The 25,694-nt window shown below is 48.1% G+C and overlaps 1 protein-coding gene across 1 annotated transcript in view; it reads left to right on the plus strand.

Annotated features, from left to right (window-relative positions):
• LOC129715027 (exocyst complex component 6B-like) overlaps positions 1-16,814 on the plus strand; it is a 274,298-nt gene extending 257,484 nt beyond the window's left edge. The window contains exons 7-8 of the mRNA XM_055664851.1: positions 15,833-16,142; positions 16,771-16,814. Of these exons, the coding sequence (XP_055520826.1) occupies positions 15,833-16,142; positions 16,771-16,814 (354 nt within the window). The remainder of the gene's footprint in view (positions 1-15,832; positions 16,143-16,770) is intronic.
• The last annotated feature ends 8,880 nt before the right edge of the window (positions 16,815-25,694 follow it).

The following is a 25,694-nucleotide window of genomic DNA, read 5'->3' on the forward strand; positions in this document are numbered from 1 at the left end:
CGAGATGAGGAGGAATTTCTTTAGTCAGAGGATGGTGAATCTGTGGAATTCTTTGCCACCGAAGGCTGTGGAGGCCAGGTCAGTGTATATTTTTAAGGCAGAGATTGATAGATTCTTGATTAGTACGGGTTTCAGAGGTTATGGGGAGAAGGCAGGAGAATGGGGCTCAGAGGGAGAGATAGATTGGCCACGATTGAAAGGCGGAGTAAATTTGATGGGCCGAGTGGTCTAATTCTGCTCCTAGGACTTATGACCTTATGACTGACTGACTGGGTGAGTAACTCCCAACGCTAAAGAACGAAGGAGATGGTAGACAGTGGTGAATATTGCCTGGTTCTTCATGGGAACTGACTTCCCCACTATCGAAGTCAGGAAGACACAGAGCGCTGGAGTGACTCAGCGGGTCAGGCAGCATCTCTGGAGAACAAGGGCAGGTGACGTTTCTGGTCGAGACCCTTCAATCAGTCCCGATTGGAAGGACCCCTACCCAAAACGTCAACCATACATGTCTCCACAGATGCTGCCTGACCCGCTGAGTTACTCCAGCACTCTGTGAAACGTCACCTATCCATGTTCTCCACAGACGCTGCTCCAGCACTCTGTGACACGTCACCTATCCATGTTCTCCACAGACGCTGCCTGACCCGCTGAGTTACTCCAGCACTCTGTGAAACGTCACCTATCCATGTTCTCCACAGATGCTGCCTGACCCGCTGAGTTACTCCAGCACTCTGTGAAACATCACCTATCCATGTTCTCCACTGATGCTGCCTGACCCGCTGAGTTACTCCAGCAGTCTGTGAATCGTCACCTGTCCATGTCCTCTACTTATACAGACTGACCCGCTGAGTTACTCCAGCAGTCTGTGGAACGTCACCTATCCATGTTCTCCACAGATGCTGCCTGACCCGCTGAGTTACTCCAGCACTCGGTGTCTTTTCTTTTTGTCTCTCTTGCACTTTTATTTGCTATTGAAGTGATTGTTTTTGTAATAAATAGAAAGTGAATGTTGGGCGCATTGTTCTGTTGAAGATAATAAACCCCTCCCGCGCCAAGCATATGTCTGAGGCTGACTCCGACTTTGCTTTCAGCTGGGCAGATTGAATAAGAAGAGAGATATGAACACGACCTGACACAAGGAAATGATTTAAATGCTCCATTGTTAAACGCTGTGGTATTTTAGTCCTCCTGAAGCATTTTAGGCACTCCATTTACCTCTTCTCATGCTCCCTCTCTCCCTCGATGGAATGATGTTGAACCTCTGCCAAGCATTCCGCCTGCTCGCAGCAAAACACAAAGTGCTCTCGTCAAGAGTGTTTTATTGTCATACGACCCGAAAGGGAACAATGAAATTCTTACTCGCACCGTACAGTCGCGCAGCAGGTTTGTAAGCACAGGACTCGAAAAGGACCATAATTAACAGCGACAAATGCTTGCTGGTGATTTATGGTTAAACAGATATGCCATACAGATACATACACACACACACACACACATATATATATCTCTTGTAGACACCAAATGCTGGAGTAACTCAGCGGGACAGGCAGCATCTCTGGAGAGAAGCCATGGGTGACTTATCGGGACGAGACCCTTCGTCAGACATATCTGTGTGTGTGTGTGTAATATGTGTGTGTGTGTGTGTGTCTATATAAAAAAAGTTATACACACACATACACATATATATATAAGGTACACAAAAATGCTGGTGAAACTCAGCGGGTGCAGCAGCATCGATGGAGAGAAGGAGATAGGCCGAAACTCTGGGTTTCAGGAACGTTGCCTATTTCCTTCGCTCCATCGATGCTGCTGCACCCGCTGAGTTTCTCCAGCATTTTTATGTACCTTCGATTTTCCAGCATGTGCAGTTCCTTCTTAAACACACACACATATATATATATATATATATATATATATATATGAACTTTATTTATTGTTATGGAGTTTACAGAGTAACACGTTTCCATATCTGTTGTGCTGTTGCAAGTAAGAATTTTATGTATATAACATTTTATTTGTGTGTGCAATCTATATATACATATATATATATATATATAACACAGCTTTAGCATTTCCAAACCAAAGGCAATACAGCTTTAGCATTTCCAAACTATATTTTCAAACCACATTAAGGGCACTGTGACAGGTCAGTAAAACCACTCACAATTTAGCGGGCATGTGTTCAGTGTTATTCACAGCTCAGACTGAGAGACATGACCCTCTCGCTGCCCCATCTTGCAGAGACTGACTGAGGCACTCAACACTTCTGGGTTTTATAGTCCCTCCGGAAAGGGCGAGGCCTTCAGGAGAGAGAATCTCAACATTTTTTAACACAAATAACTCTTTTATTTTTCATCGATGGGAAAAATCCTCTTGTCCTGCGCAGATGAGTGGGACTCTGAGTAAGATGGCCAAAAATCACAGCCATAAGTGGCAGTGCTTTTTCTAAAATCAATATACAGAACAACAGGAAGTGGTCAATATCAGAGTTTTAGTAATATAGATAAGGTAGGCGCAAAATGCTGGAGTAACTCAGCGGGACAGGCTGCTTCTCTGGAGAGAAGGAGTGGGTGATGTTTCGGGTCCAGACCTTTCTTCAGACTGAAAAAAATAAATATATAAATATATATATATCATATAATAATTTAATTTAAAAAAAGATATACACAAACAAATAAACAAACAATAGTGCTGAGTAAAAAAATAAAGTCCCCAGGTCTATTTGGATCACAGCTTATTTGAGGTTGTTGTGTTTAATAGCCTGATGGTTGCTGGGAAGAAGCTGTTCCTGAACCTGGACGTTACAGTTTTCAGGCTCCTGTACCTTCTTCCCGATGGCAGGGGTGAAGCGAGTGTGTGGCCAGGGTGGTGTGGGTCCCAGACGATGCTGGCTGCCTTTTTGAGGCAGCGACTCCTGTAAATACTCTTCGATGGTGGGGAGTTCAGTACCCGCGATGGACCGGGCTGTGTTAACCGCTTTGTGCGGTCTTCTTTGTTCCTGGGCGTTCGAGTTGCCGAACCAGGCCGTGATTCAACGGGTCAATGTGCTCTCCACTGTGCACCTGTAGACGTTCTCCGACATACCGAATCTCCTCACTCTTCCTCTAATTTGAGGAAGGACATTCTTGCTATTGAGGGAGTGCAGCGTAGGTTTACAAAGTTAATTCCCGGGATGGCGGGACTGTCATATGCTGAGAGAATGGAGCAGCTGGGCTTGTACACTCTGGAGTTTAGAAGGATGAGAGGGCATCTCCTGACCTCGGGCTGTCTGTGTGTGTGGAGTGCACGTGTCAATTCAGTTCAGTTTAGTTTGCATGTGTTGAGGTACAATTCAGTTCAGTTTAGTTGATTACAATCGTCACGTGTACAGATACAGGATACAGTGAAAAATGTTTTAAGGTAAATTCCAGTAAAGTGCGAGAGTAACCATAAACCATATATATAACAATTACAGCACGGAAAACAGCGGAAAAGGCCAACCGTGCCGACACGACTTTTTTTCCCTTAGTCATGATTACAATCGATTCCGTCTCATAGTGTATCCAGATAAAATGATACCAGGATAACTGGAAGAATAACTCTCTGAGTAATTCCCCCTCATGTTTAGTGTATGGTGAATCATGTCCAGTAATCTTCCCTATTCTCAAAGAGAGTAAGAAACTCTGTCACATCTCACATTTTAAAGACGCATCTAGAATAAAGATGTATCTCTGTAACTTTTGTTGAAACACACTGAAGTCAAGTCTGGCTCAGTCTGTGGAACCTAGGAACAGACTGGGTGACAACCAAGAATAGTTTGGTGACTACCGGAGAGACAGTTGACGGCACGGAAAGCTGGCACCTGGGACAGGCTGGGTTAGCACCCCAGTTGTGAGAAAGACACCCAACTAAGCTACAGAAAGGCCTAAATAACCACCGTGGCCTAAAAATCCATCAGGCGCGAATGAAATGCTCGGAGAAGGAGAAAGAGGTGCAGCGCACGCACAGGCCTTGAACCTGGTGAGACGCAGGAGGAGCCTGGCCAGGACTCACCCCACAGTCCCTCCACGCACTAGAGTCTCCCAAACCCTGCAGAGTGGTTACTAAGATGGCTGATCCGTGGGCGGTTGGTGCTGGGACGCAAGTCGGGGCCTGATTAACCCCGGCTGGGCGAGGTCTGGTCTGATGTTGTGAGGCCCGACGACCCCAGGTCACATCACCGAGGATGCCTCCCAGCGCATCTAGAAGATGTGTATTTTTCACAAAATAGTGGAAGGTTCGCAAGGTGTGGTTGCAGATCTACGCCTGTGACTAGCGCTCAGTCGCCTAGGATGGGCGCCATCTTGGATAGCAAACAAACAAAGCTTTTCCCTGTGCAGGGAGGAAGAGAAAAGGTGGGGGCCTACCGCTGGTCCACTGTGATGCCCAACAGCAAACAGACCCTTTGGCCCACCGAGTCCACGCCGACCATCGATCAACCCTTCACCCTATTTCCATGTTATCCCACTTTCTCATCCACTCCCCACACATCAGGGACAATTTGCAGAGGGACAATTGACCCACAAACCCGCACGTCTTTGGGATGTGGGAGGAAACTGGATCACCCAGTGGAAACGCATCATTAAGAATGGAGCAGCTGGGCTTGTACACTCTGGAGTTTAGAAGGATGAGAGGGAATCTCATTGAAACATATAAGATTATTAAGGGTTTGGACACGCTAGAGGCAGGAAACATGTTCCCGATGTTGGGGGAGTCCAGAACCAGGGGTCTCACAGTTAAGAATAAGGAGTCAGCCATTTGGAACGGAGACGAGGAAACACTTTTTCACTTTTCAGTTGTGAGTCTGTGGAATCCTCTGCCTCAGAGGCCGGGTTCTCTGGATATTTTCAAGAGAGAGCTAGATAGGACTCTTAAAGGTAGTGGAGTCAGAGGATATGGGGAGAAGGCAGGAACGCGGGTACTGATTGGGGATGATCAGCCATGATCACATTGAGTGGCGGTGCTGGCTCGAAGGGCCGAATGGCCTACTCCTGCACCTATTGCCTATTGTCTATAATTTGTTCCAAATAATTAGTTTAGTTTAGAGATAGAGTGCGGAAAGAGGACTTTTGGCCCGCACACCCACACTATCCTACACACGAGGGCCAGTTTACAATCTTTAGTGAAGCCAATTATGTGTGCGACTTTGGAGTGCGGGAGGAAACCGGATCACCCGGAGAAAGCCCACGCGATCGCAGGGGGGCCGCGCAAACTCCACACGCGAACGGCACCTGAGGCCAGGATCAAACTGGGGTCTCTGGCGCTGTGAGGCAGCGGTACTACCAGCTGCACCACTGTGCCGCCCGATTTTCGAGGGGAGCCTTGTTGTCTTTGTGGTGGTTGCTAGTGGAAGCCTGCCATTAATTCCCAGATTTTTATAAATAGTTCCAAATCCCAAACATTCACAGTTGGACTTGAACTCATGTTCCCATCATTATTAGCTCAGGGATCTGGCCTGAGGCCGTGCCAACATTTGGTACACTCAGAATGTTGTGGGTTTGGAATGCAAGTCTTCAGCATGTTAATGAGGAGCAGATCCATTTTAGATGTAGAATGCTATTAGTTTAGTTTGGAGACACAGGCACGCGGAAACAGGCCCTTCAGCCCACCGAGTCCGCACCGACCAGCGATCCCCGCAGACTAAAGGGCCTGTCCCACTTGGCAATTTTTTTCGGCGACTGCCGGCATCATTGACTGGCGTATCAGGTCACACCGGAAAATTCGCGCCGTGACCACGTATTGACGCGCGGCGTTTGTTTCAAGTGCCACAACGTTTTTTTTGCTGCCGCTGGATTTTGAAATGTTTAAAATCTTTTGCCGACCCTGAAAAATTTGCCACAAAAAAAATCAGCAAATAAGACAGGCCCTTAACACTATCCTACGCACGCTGGTGACAATTTACAATTGTTACCGAAGCCAATTAACCTACAAACCTGTACGTCTTTGGAGCGGGGGAGTTAAACCAGAGCACCTGGGGAAAAATCACCGGGTCACGAGGAAAACGCACAAACTCCGTACAGACAGCACCTGTAGGTAGAATGGAACCCGGGTCCCTGTGGCTGTGAGGCAGCAACTCTAACGCTGCACCATCGTGCCTCCCAATTAAAATGTTTATGTTTCATTTTACGCTACAGTCTGCTTCCCCAGAAAAGACCATGCATGTCAGTCTTGTTAGGAAATGCTCTGTTAAACTTTTAATAGAAACATAGAAAATAGGTGCAGGAGGAGGAGGCCATTCGGCCCTTCGCGCCAGCGCCGCCATTCAATGTGATCATGGCTGATCGTCCCCTATCAATAACCCGTGCCTGCCTTCTCTCCACTCCACTAGCCCCTAGAGCTCTATCTAACTCTCTCTTAAATCCATCCAGTGACTTGGCCTCCACTGCCCTCTGTGGCAGGGAATTCCACAAATTTACAACTCTCTGGGTGAAAATGTTTTTTCTCACCTCAGTCTTAAATGACCTCCCTTTTATTCTAAGACTGTGGCCCCTGGTTCTGGACTCGCCCAACATTGGGAACATTTTTCCTGCATCTAGCTTGTCCAGTCCTTTTATAATTTTATATTTTTCTATAAGATGCCCCCCCATCCCCCTCATCCTTCTAAACTCCAGTGAATACAAGCCTAGTTTTTATAATCTACTATGAGTCCAGTCTAACCTCGTCTAAATGATCTACTTTGAGAGGTAAAGATAGCGTAGACTCTGAGAACCTTCTTTCCAGAGTGGGAATGCCCAACACTAGAGGGCTACACTTTAAAGTCAGACAGGAAAATCTAAATAGACACAAAATGCTGCAGTAACTCAGCGGGACAGGCAGCATCTCTGGAGAGAAGGAATGGGCGACTTTACGGGTCGAGAACCTTCTTCACGCCTCTTCAAACCCATTCAAACCAAGTTCAAGTTCAAGTGAGTTTATTGTCATATGTCCCTGATAGGACAATGAAATTCTTGCTTTGCTTCAGCACAACAGAACATAGTAGGCATTGACTACAGAACAGATCAGTGTGTCCATATACCGTAATATAAATATATACACACATGAATAAATAAAATTATAAAGTGCAAATAACAGATAATTGGTTATTAATAATCAGAGTTTTGTCCGAGCCAGGTTTAATAGCCTGATGGCTGTGGGGAAGTAGCTATTCCTGGACCTGGTTGTTGCAGTTTTCAGGCTCCTGTACCTTCTACCTGAAGGTAGCGGGGAGATGAGTGTGTGGCCAGGATGGTGTGGGTCTTTGATGACACTGCCAGACTTTTTGAGGCAGCGACTGGGATAGATCCCCTCGATGGAAGGAAGGTCAGAGCCGATGATGGACTAGGCAGCGTGTGGGAGGTTACCCTTCATCCGAGGAAGGGTATCTTCCCACACTCCAAAGACATGTGGGTTTGTAGGTTAATTGGCTTGGCAAATGTAAGGCGTAGGATAGTGTTAATATGCAGGGATCGCCAAGTGGGACGGGCCCTTAACACTATCCTACACACACTGGGGACAATTTACAATTTTTACCGAAGCCAATTAACTTACAAACCTGTACGTCTTTGGAGCGTGGGAGGAAACCGGAGCACCTGGGGAAAAATCACCAGGTCGGCGGGGACTCGATGGGCCGAAGGGCCTGTTTCGGTGCTGTATCTCTAAACTAAACTAAACCTTTCTGACTTATTTTAGTTAAACTAAACTAAAGTAAACCTCTCTGTCCTGGGCCTCCTCCATTGCCAGAGTGAGGCCCAGCCCAAATTGGAGGAGCAGCACCTCATACTTTGCGAGTGTCGTTTACACCCCAGCGGTATGAACATTGACTTCTCCAACTTCAGATAGCCCTTGCTTTCTCCCTCCTTCCCTGCGCTCTTCCCAGTTCTCCCACCAGTCTTACTGTCTCCGCCTACATTCTTTCTTTCTCCCCCTCCCTCCCTAGGCCCGAAACGTTGCCTATTCCTTCGCTCCATAGATGCTGCCTCACCCGCTGAGTTTCTCCAGCACTTTTTGTCTACTTCCAGCTTTTTGTGCCCATCTTTGGTTTTAAGCCATGATCACATTGAATGGTGTTGCTGGCTCGAAGGGCCAAATGGCCTACTCCTGCACCAATTGTCTATTGTCTATTGTCTAACCAGCATCTGCAGTTCCTTCCTACACAGGAAGAGATAAATGTTGATGCGTTACAGTGCTAAGAACTATATTCTGCACTCTGTATCTTTTCCCTTCCTTTGATCATTTGTACTTGAGTTTAACTGGATTGTATTTGTGTGTAGTATTATCTGATCTGATTTATGCAGAAGGAGCTGAGACAGGTACTATAGAACATTTAAGAAACGTTTAGTCAGGAAGATTTATTCAGGACAGGTTTAGAGGGACATGGGCCAAATGCAGGCAGGTGGGACTAGAATAGCTGGGACGTGTTGGTTGGTGTGGGCAAGTTGGGCTGAATGGCCCGTTTCCATGCTGTATCACTCTATGACTATTAGATAGCATGCAAAATAGCAACATTTCTGAGTACCTTCTCCCCCATTCATGAACAGTCTTGTCCCCTCCGTTATCAGGCTTCTGAACGGTCCTTCCATAAGCTTGGGCACTGTCCGATTCACCTCCACCCCATTGTGGACATTGGACTTTGTCATAGAAACATAGAAAACAGTTGCAGGGGGAGGCCATTCGGCCCTTCGAGCCAGCCCCGCCATTCATTGTGATCATGGCTGATCGTCCCCTATCACTAACCCGTGCCTGCCATCTCCCCATATCTCTTGACTCCACTAGCCCCTAGAGCTTTATCGAACTCTCTCTTAAATCCATCCAGTAACTTGGCCTCCACTGCCCTCTGTGGCAGGGAATTCCATAAATTCACAACTCTCTGTTTTTTTTTCTCACCTCAGTCTTAAATGGCGGTCACCTTTATTCTAAGACTGTGGCCCCTGGTTCTGGACTCGCCCAACATTGGGAACATTTTTCCTGCATCTCTAGACAATCCAGGATTGTCTGTGGACCTGGTGCGCTACAATGCTGAGAACTATATTCTGCACTCTGTATCTTCCCCCTTGCTCTACCTATTGCACTTGAACTTGTCTGGATTGTGTTTATTATGTCATCTGATTTGGAAACTTAAGGAACTGCAGGTGCTGGTTTACAAAAAAAAAAGTGTGTCTTTGCATTGGTGAGGCCAATTCTGGAGTATGGTGTACAATTTTGGTCGCCTAATTATAGGATTAAAAGAGACAAAATAGAGAGAGTACAGAGGAGATTTACTAGAATGTTGCCTGGGTTTCAGCAACTAAGTTACAGAGAAAGGGTGAACAAGTTACAGCGCATTAAGCTTGATAGAGGTTTTTTAAAATGATAGAGGGATTCAGAGTTGACGTGGAAAAGCTTTTCCCACTGAGAGTCTTCCCAAGGGGGACATGACTTGAGAATTAAGGGACTGACCTATAGGGGTAACATTGGGGGAACTTCTTTACTCAGAGAGCGGTGGCTGTGTGGAATTATTCCATGGTGGAGGCATTCTTTTTATCATTTAAAAAAAATTGGATAAGGAACTGGGAAGGGAATGGAGGGTTATGGTCTGAGCGCAAATGGGACAAGGAGATTATGTGTTCGGCACGGACTAATCGAGATGGCCTGTTTTCCGTCTTCTATGGTTATATGGTTATATGGTTATATGGTTATATAGTGTGCTGGAGTCACTCAGCAGGTCAGGCAGCACCTCTGGAGATTATGGATAGGTGTCATTTTGCTCGGGGCCCTTCAAAAGTGTCAAACCAGAGGCTTTTGGCTGGGAGTGGGGGGTTGTGCAGAATTCGGGGCCATTCCGCTGCCGCCCATCAAGTCTACTCCGCCAAGTTCATATCAAAGTTCGGGAGGTGCCTAGTTCATAAGGTCATAAGTTCGAAGCAGAATTAGGCTTCCGCCCATCAAGTCTACTCCGCCATTCAATAATGGCTGGTCTATCTCTCCCTCCAAACCCCATTCTCCTGGCTACCCCCCATAACCCCTGACACCCGTACTAATCAAAAATCTGTCAACCTCTGCCTTAAAAATATTCATTGACTTGGTCTCCACAGCCTTCGGTGGCAATGAATTCCACAGATTCACCACCCTCTGACTGAAGACATTTCTCCTCATCTCCTTCCTGAAGATATGTTCTTTCATTCTGAGGCTGTGCCCTCTGGTCCTAGACTCTCCCTCTAGTGGAAACATCCTCTCCACATCCACTCTATCCAGGCCTTTCACTGTTTGAATGAGGTCTCCCCCCTCATTCTTCTAAGCTCCAGCGAGTACAGGCCCAGTGCCGTGAAACGCTCATCATACGCTAACCCGATCATTCCTGGGATCATTCTCGTGCCAGCACATCCTTCATTCATATACGGGGCCCAAAACTGCTCACGAGCTTCCAAATGCGGCCTGACCAGGGCCTTGTAGAGAGCCTCAGCGGGTACAGGCCTGGTGCCATCAACATAGAAACATAGAAACATAGACAATAGATGCAGGAGTAGGCCATTCGGCCCTTCGAGCATGCACCGCCATTCAATATGATCATGGCTGATCATCCAACTCAGTATCCTGTACCTGCCTTCTCTCCATACCCTCTGATCCCTTTAGCCACAAGGGCTACATCTAACTCCCTCTTAAATATAGCCAATGAACTGGCCTCAACTACATCCTGTGGCAGAGAATTCCACAGATTCACCACTCTCTGTGTGAAAAATGTTTTTTCTCATCTCGGTCCTAAAAGATTTCCCCCTTATCCTTAAACTGTGTCCCCTTGTTCTGGACTCCCCCAACATCGGGAACAATCTTCCTGCATCTAGCCTGTCCAACCCCTTAAGAATTTTGTAAGTTTCTCTAAGATCCCGCTCAATCTTCTAAATTCTAGCGGGTACAAGCCGAGTCTATCCAGTCTTTCTTCATATGAAAGTCCTGACATCCCAGGAATCAGTCTGGTGAACTTTCTCTGTACTCCCTCTATGGCAAGAATGTCTTCCCTCAGATTAGGAGACCAAAACTGTACGCAATACTCCAGTTGTGGTCTCACCAAGGCCCTGTACAACTGCAATAGAACCTCCCTGCTCCTATACTCAAATCCGACCTTCTCAAGGACCTAGTCAAAGCCCTTCTGAGAATAATTACTGAACCTGCATTCATAGCAAAATCCTTTTGCTATGAATGCTAAAACGCTCGTCATATGTTGTACGGATACAAAATGCTGGAGTAACTCAGCGGGACAGGCAGCATCTCTGGAGAGATGGAATGGGCGACGTTTCGGGTCGAGACCCTGTTCTATATTGTCTGTTTACTGTTGCCTGAGAGGGAAGCAGGTTCAGTAATTATTCTCAGAAGGGCTTTGACTAGGTCCTTGAGAAGGGAGGGGGGGAGAAGGACTTGGTAAAGCCCTGGGGAAAGAGCAGGGGAGAGGGACTAATTGGATAACTCATTCATAGACGTGGCTCGGGCAGGGGAAGATTGTGTGTTGTATTATTTTTAAATCCGACCTTCTATTAATCCAACACATCTGCCGATGGAGCAGTGACCAGGTTCGGTGGGATCCTGGGCCATCGAGCAAACTTATTTCTCCTCTTGGCTCAGCGCACGAGAGATCCTGTCAGTTCATTATCCTGCCGTATTTATTAAAAGCTCTCGCTTTGTTTAGCTGGAGGATTTTTTATGTCCTGTTCCCCCCCCCCCCTCCCCCCCTCCACCCCCTCCCTAATCGCTCTAAAAAGTAACGCTCTAATCTTTTTGGGATTGTTATCCGAGTCCTTTGTCAGGCTGATGTTTGCGACTTGCTTGTATTGGCAGGGGAGCGGGCTGAAACCCGCATTAGCCGGGCTGGTTCACGCGCCGGGTGACTGGCCGGTCACAGAGTCAAACGCAGGGCAGGACTCTCCGCGTCACCTCACCCCATCCGTTAGCCGGGAGTCAGATCGGATCAGGTTGGGGAAGGGAGATAACAGTCGCCGGGGCAGACAAGTCAGACAGGCCCTTATCGTTCCTGCCGCTTGCCTTTCGGCGCGGGAGAAAGGGGAAAAATAACGTTGAACTTGTTGACTTTGACCGTCCCTCTGAAGTTTCTGCACTTGTCTGATTGAGGGGCAGACAAGAGGTCGTTGTGATTCCTGGCTCGCCGCCATTGTTTATGTTGAAGTGTTGTGTGTAGCATTGTTTGGCGCTCCCTTTCAGGACTGTTTTGGGTACTTTAAAACTCTTTATTTCAGAAACCTGAGTCCCTGCACTCTGGCACAGACTCTCGTTAACTCAAACAAACCCTCGTGGCCTTCCCCTGCTTGCGTCTCGTAGAGTGGCCGCTGTTATTGTTTCCGTAGACCAGTGGTCGCACTGTTTGTGTGCTGGAGGCCAAGCTAAAGGGGGAGATAAAGGGGGTACAGTCTAGGGGTTCACTTCTGCCTCATACTGTGGAGTTTAACATAGAAACATAGAAAATAGGTGCAGGAGGAGGCCATTCGGCCCTTCGAGCCAGCACCGCCATTCTTTGCGATCATGGTTTTAGAAGGATGAGAGGGTATCTCATTGAAACATATAAGATTATTAAGGGTTTGGACATGCTAGAGGCGGGAAACATGTCCCCGATGTTGGGGAGGTCCAGAACCAGGAGCCATACACAGTTTAAGAATAAAGGGTAAGCCATTTAGAACGGAGACGAGGAAACACTTTTTCACACAGGGAGTTGTGAGTCTGTGGAATTCTCTGCCTCAGAGGGCGGTGGAGGCCGGTTCTCTGGATGATTTCAAGAGCCTGCACCGCCATTCAATATGATCATGGCTGATCATCCAACTCAGTATCCCGTACCTGCCTTCTCTCCATACCCCCTGATCCCTTTAGCCACAAGGGCCACACCTAACTCCCTCTTAAATATAGCCAATGAACTGGCCTCAACTACAATCTGTGGCAGAGAATTCCACAGATTCACCACTCTCTGTGTGAAAAATATTTTTCTCATCTCGGTCCTAAAAGATTTCCCCCTTATCCTTAAACTGTGACCCCTTGTTCTGGACTTTCCCAACATCGGAAACAATCTTCCTGCATCTAGCCTGTCCAACCCCTTAAGAATTTTCTAAGTTTCTATAAGATCCCCCCTCAATCTTCTAAATTCTAGCGAGTACAAACCGAGTCTATCCAGTCTTTCTTCATCTGAAAGTCCTGCCATCCCAGGAATCAGTCTGGTGAACCGTCTCTGTACTCCCTCTATGGCAATAATGTCTTTCCTCAGATTAGGAGACCAAAACTGTACGCAATACTCCAGGTGTGGCCTCACCAAGACCCTGTACAACTGCAGTAGAACCTCCCTGCTCCTATACTCAAATCCTTTTGCTATGAATGCTAACATACCATTTGCTTTCTTCACTGCATGCCCACTTTCAATGACTGGTGTACCACGACACCTAGGTCTCGTTGCATCTCCCCCTTTTCCTAATCGGCCACCACTCAGATAATAAGCCTGTCCTATGCTGTGTGACCGATACAGCCATGGAGTCATGTAGCCCAGAACCTATCCTCTCGAAATCTATCTCTCAGGATGAGATGATCGAAATCTCTGCCGCTTGTTCACTGACGTCAACCAAGTGCCCGATGACGCACATGAAGAATTAATCTAAACAATGCCGCGGTTTTAAAATGGTTATCTCAGATTTCAGATGCCTTTTTGACTTCGCCCTTTTTCGTAACTCTGTAATCTCTTCCGCAACCATAACCCATGCAGATCTCAAAGCTGATAGTGACTTCTTGATCTACGTGTTCATCACCGTGGTGACATCAACTGGTGGTGCAGCGGGTAGAGCCGCTGGCTCACAACGCCGGGGCCCCGGGTTCGATCCCGACCTCGGCTGCTGTCTGTGTGTGTGTGGAGTTTGTACACGTTCTCCCCATGGCCGCGTGCGTGGGCTTCCTCCGGGTGATCTGGTTTTCCTCCCACATCCCAAAGATGTGCGGGTTGGTACGTTAGTTGGCCCTCTGTAAATTGCAGAGAATCGATGGCATAAACTAGCATCTATATCAAGAGGGCTTGTGACGGAACTCAAGTTCAAGTTCAAGTGAGTTTATTGTCATGTGTCCCTGTATAGGACAATGAAATTCTTGCTTTGCTTCAGCACACGGAACATAGTAGGCATTTACTGCAAAACAGATCAGAGACTGAGACTAAGACTTTTGCCTCCATCACAGTGAGGAGGTGAACTCACTGTGGTGGATGTTAATATGTGTTTACTGTATGTTTTGTTATTTATTGTTACTGTGTATGGCTGCAGGCAACGTAATTTCGTTCAGGCCGAAAGGTCTGAATGACAATAAAGGAATCAAAATCAAATATACTATAATATAAATATATACACACATGAATAAATAAACTGATGAAGTGCAAATAACAGATAATGGGTTATTAATAATCAGAGTTTTGTCCGAGCCAGGTTTAATAGCCTGATGGCTGTGGGGAAGTAGCTATTCCTGAACTTGGTTGTTGCAGTCTTCAGGCTCCTGTACCTTCTACCTGAAGGTAGCAGGGAGATGATTGTGTGGCCAGGATGGTGTGGGTCTTTGATGATGCTGCCAGCCTTTTTGAGGCAGCGACTGCGATAGATCCCCTCGATGGAAGGAAGGTCAGAGCCGATGATGGACTGGGCAGTGTTTACTACTTTTTGAACTGGAGGAGAGAAAAGGCCAGAACAGATCAGGGCCGGGCAACAGACGACCTCAGGAAGGGTGGAGCCCACAATGGTCCATTGTTGGCTGGGGAAGGTGTGCCAACGAGCGGGGTGACAAGAATGCGGACAGTGGAACTACTCGGACAACTAGGGGGTGGGTGTTTGGAGTTACTGCAGTATCTGCAGGAGTTACTGCAAAGGGGTGAAGTCAATGTTCATACCTCTGGGTCATAAGCTGCCCAAGCGCAATACGAGCTGTTGTTCCTCCAATTTGCGTGTGACCTCACTCTGACAGATCGCCAATCACTGGTCAGTGCGGACTCGATGGGCCGAAGGGCCTGTATCATTAGTCTAAAGTCTAAAAGACTATACATGATTCAATTCAAGGTGTCCACAATGCACAGACAAAGGAGAAAGGGTCCAACATTTAGAAACATAGAAAATAGGTTCAGGAGGAGGCCTTTCGCCCGTTCGAGCCAGCACCGCCATTCAATATGATCATGGCTGATCGTCCCCTATCAATAACCCGTGCCTGCCTTCTCCCCATATCCCTTGACTCCACTAGCCCCTAGAGCTCTATCTAACTCTCACAAATCCATCCAGTGACTTGGCCTCCACCGCCCTCTGCGGCAGGGAATTTCCACAAATTCACAACTCTGGGTGAAAAAGTTTTTTCTCACCTCAGTCTTAAATGACCTCCCCTTTATTCTATCCCCTGGTTCTGGACTCGCCCAACTTAAAGTGCAACTTAAAGTGCGAGACGAGTGGCACGGTGGCGCAGCGGTAGAGCTGCTGCCTCACAGCGCAGGAGACCCGGGTTCCATCCCGATTACGGGCGCCGTCTGTACGGAGTTTGCTCGTTCTCCCCGTGACCTGCGTGGGTTTTCTGCGCGATCTTCGGTTTCCTCCCACACTCCAAAGACGTGCAGGTTTGTAGGTTAATTGGCTTGGTGGATGTGTAAATTATCCCCAGTGTGTGTAGGATAGTGTTTCGATGGGCCCGAGGTGAATTCGATGGGCCCGAGGCCTGTTTCCGCGCTGTATCTCTAGACTACACTAAAGTTAAAAAAAAGATATTTAGAGCAATGGGGATCACAGAATCATTGTCAGAGTTTGCTGAATTTAAATTCTATCCGCTAATAATAAATGGCTAATTTTAATGGTGTCTCTTCCAGGCTCATCAGCAGAGGAACATCGACAACGTGGTCTCCCAGCAACACAAGATGGGGAGCGGGAAGAAGCTGAAGAAAGATGGCGGCTCTGTGTTTGACGCGGAGGTGGGCAGCACCAGCCCCATGTCCGAGCAGGATTCTGGGATCCTGGACGTGGAGGACGAGGAAGACGAAGAAGAGGTAATTCATCGTTTTCCGCAAATATCCGGCGGCACGGTGGCGCCGCGGGTAGATTCGCCGCTCTGCAGCGTCGGAGACCCGGGTTCGATCCTGGCTACGGGCGCTGTCCGTACGGGGTTTGTGCGCTCTCCCCGTGACCTGCGTGGGTTTTCCCCGAGATCTTCGATTCCCCCCCCCCCCCCCCCCCCCCCCCCCGCTCCAAGCTCCAAGGACGTACAGGTTTAGACAATGGACAATAGGTGCAGGAGAAGGCCATTCGGCCCTTCGAGCCAGCACCGCCATTCAATGTGATCATCCACAATCCGTTCGTGGTGCGAATGGAAATTGTCCCCAGTGTGTGTGTGTGTGCAGCAGAGCGTTAATGTGCGGGGATCGCTGGACGGCGCGGTCTCGATGGGCCGAAGGGCCTGTTACCGCCCTGTATCTCTAAAAAATATATATTGATAGAACCTTATAGTGAGCAGGGTGAGGACAGAAGAGAATCATAGGCATAGAGTCACACAGTTTGCAAACAGGCCCTTTCGGCCCAACTTACCCTTGCCGGCCAACGTGTCCCTTCTACACTAGTCCCACCTGCCTGCGTTTGGCCCATATCCCTCTAAACCTGTCCTATCCGTGTATCTGTCTAAGTATTTCTGAAACGTCGCCTGAAATATTACCTGCCTCAACTACCTCCTCCGGCAGCTCGTTCCATACACCCACCACTGCATGTGGTCAAAGATGGCGCCCAACTCTGGCGACTATTTGCGCGCGGGCCACAGAAAGCAGATCAACGATCACATATTACAATCGCTCCACACTCTGAAATCTCCATTCCGACATCAATGTCTCTTACTTTAACTGTGATCTTGTTAAACTTCTCTCAGCCCTGCTGTATCTCTGCACTGTAAATGGATTGATTGAACAATAATTCCCGGGATGGCGGGACTGTCATATGCTGAGAGAATGGAGCTGCTGGGCTTGTACACTCTGGAGTTTAGAAGGAAGAGAGGAGATCTCATTGAAACATGTAAGATTGTTCAGGGCTTGGACACTCTAGAGGCAGGAAACATGTCTCCGATGTTGGGGGAGTCCAGAACCAGGGGCCACACAGTTTAAGAATAAGGAGTAAGCCATTTAGAACGGAGACGAGGAAACACTTTTTCTCACAGAGAGTGGTGAGCCTGTGGAATTCTCTGCCTCAGAGGGCGGTGGAGGCAGGTTCTCTGGATGCTGTGAAGAGAGAGCTAGATAGGGCTCTTAAAAATGCGGAGTCAGGGGATGTGGGGAGAAGGCAGGAACGGGGTACTGATTGGGGATGATCAGCCATGATCACATTGAATGGCGGTGCTGGCTTGAAGGGCCGAATGGCCTACTCCTGCACCTATTGTCTATTGCTTATTGATTGTAATCATGTGTTGTCTCACCGCTGACTGGTTAGCACGTGACAAAAAGCTATTCACTGTATCTCAGTGCACGTGACAACAAACTGAACTAACTAACATGCGACTACTGCATGCCTTAGTCCTTGCAAATCCTGTTGACGTAAGCTTGCAACCTTCACCAGTTTGTTGACAAGGCACAAGAGACTGCAGATGCTGTAATCTGGACTGGCCTTTATCTTGCACTGAATGTTATTCCCTTTATCCTGTGTCTGTGCACTGTGGGCGGCTCGATTGTAATCACATTTTGTCTTTCTTCTTTCTGGGAAGCACGCAACAAAAAGCTTTTCGCTGTACAGAAGTTCATGTCCATAGGTGATAGGTGCAGAGTTAGGTCGTTCGGCCCATCTAGTCTACTCCGCCGTTCTGTGTCGTTGCTGATCTTTCTTTCCCACTTAATCCCAAGTAACTTTGGTACACCTGACAATAAACAAAACGACATTGGGCTTGTATACTCTGGAGTTTAGAAGGATGACAATAGACAATAGACAATAGGTACAGGAGTAGGCCATTCGGCCCTTCGAGCCAGCACTGCTATTCAATGTGATCATGGGATCATGGATGAGAGGGGATCTGATTGAAACAGATAAGATTATTAAGGGTTTGGACACGCTGGAGGCAGGAAACATGTTCCCGATGTTGGGGGAGTCCAGAACCAGGGGCCACACACAGTTTAAGAATAATGGGTAAGCCATTTAGAACGGAGACGAGGAAACACTTTTTTCACACAAAGAGCTGTGAGTCTGTGGAATTCTCTGCCTCAGAGGGCGGTGGAGGCTGGTTGTCTGGATGCTTTCAAGAGAGAGCTAGATAGGGCTCTTAAAGATAACGGAGTCAGGGGATATGGGGAGAAGGCAGGAACGGGGTACTGATTGGGGATGATCAGCCATGATCACATTGAATGGCGGTGCTGGCTCGAAGGGCCGAATGGCCTCCTCCTGCACCTATTGTCTATTGTCTAATTTAATCTAACCTGGAGCAGCAGGGATACAAACGGCCGTAGCAACTCAGCGGGTCGGGTGGTACCTGTGGGGGCACAGGAATGGTCGATGTTGCAGGCTCGACCCAAAATGTAGACCAACCCTTCTACCTCTGCAGAGGCTGACTGACCTGCTGAGTTTCCCCAGCCAAACAAATAAAATCATGAGAGTTATGGAATGGGTAGACGTACTTAGTCACAGAATCGAGGACCAGAGGTTTGTAGGTTAATTGGATTGGTATACATGTAAAAATTGTCCTTAGTGTAGGATAGTGTTAATGAGCGGGGGATAGCTGGTCAGTGCAGACTCGGTGGGCCGAAAGGCCCTGTAAAACTAAAACTAAACCACATGGATACGCAGGGATTGGAGGGATATGGATCACGGGCGGGGAGAGGAGATTAGTCTAACCTTTTTCTCGTCATGTTCATCTGGGACATTGTGGGACGAAGGTTCTCTTCCTATTCTGTGTTCTACGTAAAAGGAACTGAGGGAATATCAGGCTTCAGTTTAAAGGCTATCTGGACTAGTGGACTCACCAGCCGTGATTGACTGAACTGTGAGTCCACCAGCCGTGAGTGAGTGAGTCCACCAGCCGCGAGTGAGTGAACTGTGAGTCCACCAGCTCCGAGTGAACTGTGAGTCCACCAGCCATGAGTGAGTGAACTGTGAGTCCATCATCCGTGACTGACTGAACTGTGAGTCCACCAGCCGTGCCTGACTGAACTGTGAGTCCACCAGCCGTGACTGACTGAACTGTGATTCCCCTAGACGTGAGGCTGAAATCATCAAAAGGGTTACTGAGCCCTCTAGTGAGCCCTCTAAGGGTCACAGTCATAGTAATACAGCGTGGAAATAGGCCCTTCGGCCCACACCGGCCAACATGTCCCATCTACACTAGTCCCACCTGCCTGCGCTTGGCCCATATCCCTACAAACCTGTCCTATCCATGTATCTGTCTAAATGTTTCTTAAACGTTGGGATAGCCCCTGCCTCAACTACCTCCTCTGGCAGCTCTTTCCATGCACCCACCACCCTCTGTGTGAAAAGGTTACCCCTCAGATCCCTATTAAATCTTTTCCCCTTCACCTTCAACGTACTGTATGTCCGTCCTCTGGTTCTCGATTCACCTACTCTGAGCAAGAGACTGTGCATCTACCCGATTGATTCCTCTCGTGTCTGGGGTTATGGGGAGAAGGCAGGAGAATGGGCTTGAGAGGGAGAGAGATAGATCAGCCACGATTGAGTGGCGGAGTAGACCTACGGACCCGCACTTCTTTCGGATGCGGGAGGAAACCGGCGCACCCGGAGGAAACCCCCGCTGTCACCAGGGGAACGTGCAAACGCCGCACAGGCAGCACCGAGGTCCGGATTGCACCGGGGTCTCAGGCTCTGTGAGGGCGTGTTCTCGACCAGATGCGCCATTGGTCCCGCCTGATGATGGGGTAGAGGTGAATCGGACAGTACCCCATGTCCAACGGTACGAAGATCGATTCCTCTAACTTCAAGCAACCCCAGCATTCCCTCTCTCTCCGTCCCGCCACCACTCCCAAGTCCCACCAGCTTCTTGTTCTCACCCAACAAACAGCTACCAATGGCCAGTTTCATAGAAACGTAGAAACATAGAAACTAGTTAAATAGAAAATAGAGGAGGCCATTTGGCCATTCGAGCCAGCACCGCCATTCACTGTGATCATGGCTGATCGTCCCCAATCAATAACCCGTGCCTGCCTTCTCCCCATATCCCTTTACTCCACTAGCCCCTAGAGCTCTATCTAATTCTTTTAAATTCATCCAGTGAATTGGCCTCCACTGCCCTCTGTGGCAGGGAATTCCACAAATTCACAACTCTCTGTGTGAAAAAGTTCTTTCTCACCTCAGTTTTCAATGGCCTCCCCTTTATTCTAAGACTGTGGCCCCTGGTTCTGGACTCGCCCAACATTGGGAACATTTTTCCTGCATCTAACTTGTCCAGTCCTTTTATAATTCTATATCATCATAACTTTTTTGCACGTCTTTCATCCGTTGTTCTTTATCTCTCCTTGTCACCGTCTATATCTCTCGTTTCCCTCTCCCCCGACCAGTCTGAAGAAGGGTCTCGACCCGAAACGTCAAATTACAAGGTTAATTCCCGGGATGGCAGGACTGTCATATGCTGAGAGAATGGAGCAGCTGGGCTTGTACACTCTGGAGTTTAGAAGGATGAGAGGGGATCTCATTGAAACATATAAGATTGTTAAGGGCTTAGACAGGCTAGAGGCAGCAAACATGTTCCCGATGTTGGGGGAGTCCAGAACCAGGGGCCACACAGTTTAAGAATAAGGAGTAAGCCATTTAGAACGGAGACGAGGAAACACTTTTTCTCACAGAGAGTGGTGAGTCTGTGGAATTCTCTGCCTCAGAGGGCGGTGGAGGCAGGTTCTCTGGATACTTTCAAGAGAGAGCTAGATAGGGCTCTTAAAAATGCGGAGTCAGGGGATGTGGGGAGAAGGCAGGAGCGGGGTACTGATTGTGATGATCAGCCATGATCACATTGAATGGAGGTGCTGGCTCGAAGGGCCAAATGGCCTACTCCTGCACCTATTGCCTCTTGTCTATTGTCACCCGTTCCTTCTCTCCGGAGATGCTGCCTGTGTCGCCGAGTTACTCCAGCTTTTTGTGTCAGTGTTATGGAAGGGCCGTTCAGAAGCCTGACAACAGAGTGGGGAAGAAGCTGTTCCCTGAGTCTGGTGGTGCGCGCTTTTGAGCTTCTGCAACTTCTGGCGGGGGAGGGCAGGGGGGTGGAGGGGGAGAAGAAGGAATGGCCGGCACGGGCCAGGGACAAGTCTTTGATGGTGTCGGCTGCTTTTCTGAGGCAGCGTGAAGTGTAGACGGAGTTAATGGTGGGGAGACTGAGTGGCTGCCTGAGATGGCGGTGTTGACATTTTGGACGGCGTTTGGAACTCCACACCTCTCGACAGCGAGCCTGTGAGCCTCCTTGCTAGCAGGCACACGTCATCCAGGGAATTCGAAGCGCTCTCTCTCGCTCAGCTCAAAATAATGGCTTTCAACCCAAGCGGAGGAATTCAATGATCTCCTTTCCAGTCGCCAGCGTCTCGTTTTCACCCAACAAACAGCTGACAACGGGCCTGTCTCCTTGATCATCGTAACTTTTTTTTTTGCATATCTTTCATTCATTGTTCTTCATCTCTCCATGTCACCAAGTTCAAGTGAGTTTATCGTCATGTGTCACTGTATAGGACAATGAAATTCTTGCTTTGCTTCAGCACAACAGAACATAGTAGGTTACACAAAAAAGCTGGAGAAACTCAGCGGGTGCAGCAGCATCTATGGAGCGAAGGAAATAGGCAACGTTTCGGGCCGAAACCCTTCTTCAGACGGTGAGTTTCTCCAGCTTTTTTGTGTAACCTTCGATTTTACTTCGGAGTCACGTGAGTGATTCCGTGAAGAACCCAGCAGGTACTGCGCATGCGGCATTATCGCACAGCTGTGCAACGCGGCCAGCGGGAGTCGGGCGCTCCCGCATCCAAGGAACGAGAGGTAAGTACTTACCTTAATCGGGCCTTGTGGTTTTTGCTCCAGGGGGAGCAAAGTAGAGAGGCATGGTGAGCGGCCCCCGTTTCGACTCCAGCGTGGAGCCGACAGTGGACGGGGAAAAAGCGCTACCCGGACCGCAACGCTGCGGACCGCTGCAAGGAGCTGCGCTATACCGGTCCGCTGAACAGCTGTTTGGTAACAGCAGCGGACCGGCGGGAAGTTTAAAAAACCCGACCAGCAGCCCTGCAGACTCCTGACTAGGAGTATCACCGCCCGGGAACCGCTACAATGCCGCCTGAAAAACGGCAGGCAGCCTCTACATACAGGTAAGATAAAAATCTTCCCAATTTAACAGGTTCTACAGGAGCCAACTTCCTCCAAAACTGGAACAGGTTGGAGAAGGCAAAATAAGTATGTCTGTCTCCCCAAGCCAGAGGAGGTCATGGAGTTCACCTCCAGGAGAAAAGGGGCACTGGCTGAATGCCAAGGGAGCTGACTCCTACCCCAGTGCTATTGCACTAGCCATCTCCCTTGTCAAGGGATTGATGCAACAGCGGAGTTTGAGCTATGCCTCCTCCAATTTAGCACACCCTTTTGCTCCCTCTTTTGAGGCTAGCTAAGGAGGCCAGGGCTGGGCTGGCTTAAACGCTGGGCAGGCGGACGAGAACAGCAGTATGCCAGGGGAGCAGGATCAGGAAGAGCTACTGGGTGTCGTGGGCCACTACATGGCTCCTCCACGCGACCATCTTCCCAACAAAAGTCCTGCAGGAGCAGGCCTTTCCAGAGGCAAATCCGCAGGCAGCTGGGTCAGCAGACTCGCAGACAAGCAGCGAATTCTACAGAAGGGTCAAGATGTTACCGCCTTTGCTCGCCCTTTCCACGGATTATACTCTCCCAGGATGAGACTATCCCATTGCACTACCAGGGTGCTGACGCCTAAGATGTTCCCAAATTTGGGATACTCGACTGAACAATGGTGCATATAGACCTGCCCGCAACCCCAAATATATGGGGCTATGCAAACCGCTGCTGCGGGAAGAGAGGCAGATAAACCTGTGCGCCTCATGAAGGCAGGCCATGGAACGAGCAGGACATCGCATCCAACACCCAGCTGGCAGCACCCCTCGGCATCCACCAGCGATATCAAACAAGGACTGGTGAAAGCCTGGCGACCGCTTCACTTTACCCCCAAAGTTCTTTTTAGACGGGGCCCAGAGCGGAGCCGTGGGAAGATGCGCCGCCCCACCGACAGCACCAGCATACCAGCAAACTACGCCTTCATGAAAAAACAACAAACATGGAGGTAGGTAGTCTGGTTCCTCCCGTTTACACTAAACAAGGGTGTTCTACTAACTGCGTGGGGGGGCATTTACACTTGTGGATAAAGCATGGGATGCTGTCACAAATAACTAAAATATACTCAACAGTCTTAGAGGATAAAAACGAATTCAAATTGGGCATATTACCGCCAGTTCAGCAATGCGCCCAAAGGGCATTTTCTCCCTCTAAGAAAAGAGAAGTGAGAAGGTCAAGCTGAACTAGAAAGGCTCATTACTAAACGGATCATGGGAGTAAACATGAGCCATTGGAATTTGTATCGAATATATTCACCAAAACTACAAAAGATGGTGAATGTAGCATCATCATTGATCTAATATCACTAAATAAATCTGTTGAGTATATACACTTTAAGATGGAGATGGGTTCTTGTCACTGCCAGACATCTGATCTCCCTAGGATACCTATGGGGAGCATTGATATGGAAGATGCTAACTATCTTATACCCATACACTAGGATCATTATAGATACCTAAAAAATTTTTACCTGGATAATGGATATCCCGGTTAGGGCAACCATGGGAGCATATAGCATTCCCTATGGTCTAACCTCAGCCCTAAACTATTATAAATGGCCATGAAAATATTAAGAAAACAAGCATAATCATGGCATATATTGGATGATATCCTCATATTAGGGGAAACAAAGGAATTAGCTGTGGCAGCAGTTCTAGCTACGAAACAGCTCCCTAAAGCTGAGGTTTATCCCACGCCCAGATAAACCAGAATTGAAGCGTTAACTACCAAGGATTATCTGGGCTTCAATAATAATTCCGTCCATATGACTGTTACTTTGTCAAGGTACTTGGGTCACTATAATCAAATCATGAATGTACCCACTGAAGCTATATCACAATTAAGGTGGTGGGCAGACATATATTTGGCATAGTTTTCAGCCCTATTATCATCACCAATCCCAACCTGGTTATTAAAAACGGATGCCAGTACTTTAGGCTGGGGAGCAACTAAACTCCATATCCAGCACAGGTAACAGATGGACCAATTCACAAACATCGTTACTACACATACCGGGCATCAACTACTTGGGATTGGTGATCGCCTATTGGGCTAAAAAGCATATGCATTTCAAATGCAGCACGTACATATGTGGTTACGGATTGATAATACTATGGTGGTGGCTTATATCAACCATATGGGGAGCATAATAATCATTATTGTGCAACAAATTGGTCAAACAAATCTGGCAATGGTGTGTCAAAAGACATTTTAACTATCAGCTGCCTATGTCCTAGGAAGCTAGAACACAGTGGGAGACACCATGTCACGGGGTAAAATCTATGATTACATTGAATAGATGTCAAACCCAAAATATCTGCTAAATTTATTAAGCAGTTTGAAAGCCAGATATCAATTTGGTTGCACAAGACGGAATCACCAGTAACCCGTGTATGTGACTTAGGAACCAGATTAGAGGCAGCAGCGATAGATGCCTATACGCTGGAAGGGGGAATTTCTGCTTTGCCTTCCTCCCTTCTGCCTCATCAGACGGGCACTTCGCAATACAGAGGGATCTGTCTCCGAGATATTGAACGTGCCCGACCGGCCTACACAGCCATGGTTCCCAGTTCATCACGACACGGTGGGCGAGTCACCTATGGATTTCCCTAGTGGACCATGGTTGCTGACTCAACCCAGTATCAGGCACAAGCCACCCATGCCAGGGGAACATCAAACTCCTGGGTGCAGGGTTTGAATAGACCTTACCAGGGACTGGGATTATCCAAAGGAACCATTACCACCATGTCGGCATCCCTGCGAACAGTCACTAAAAGCTAACATGGGTAAAATACTGCCACGACGCAGGGACAACGAACTATTCAACCACTGACGTATTGGAGTTCCTGGAACATCTACACCATGACTAAAAGGTGAGTTACAGTGCCGTAAATACAGCATGGAGCGCCTTATCTGCTTATCTAAAACAGCATGTCAGCAGAGCATGGGATCCCATCCACTGAAGGTAACTTATGAAGGGCAACTATAATATAAGCCCCAAACACCCAGGTATATACCCATGTATGGGATATTGGTGTGACATTGACATGTCTCAGAGATGGCACCAGCCAGATCCCTCAGCTTGCTTAATCTATGTTTTTAAAAAACGCTCATGCTTATGGCTCTCGTACACGCTCACAGAGTCCGGTCACTCCATAAACCAGACTGGATAACATGGTGATTACCCCAGACGCATCACGTTCATATTTAGGTCTGGTAAAATCTAACTCGCAGGTATATGGGACTAGGCGAGATTATGAGTTCGGCATGAACTAGTAGGGTCGAGATCGCCTGTGTTTTCCGTGCTGTAGTTGTTATATGGCTATATGGACCAGGAACGCCCAATTCACTGGTGGGATTCCGGGCCTACCCACCAGCGTCCAGGTTGAGTGTGGT

This window comes from Leucoraja erinacea, chromosome 48 (assembly GCF_028641065.1).
Source record: "Leucoraja erinacea ecotype New England chromosome 48, Leri_hhj_1, whole genome shotgun sequence".
Lineage (NCBI taxonomy): Eukaryota > Metazoa > Chordata > Chondrichthyes > Rajiformes > Rajidae > Leucoraja > Leucoraja erinaceus.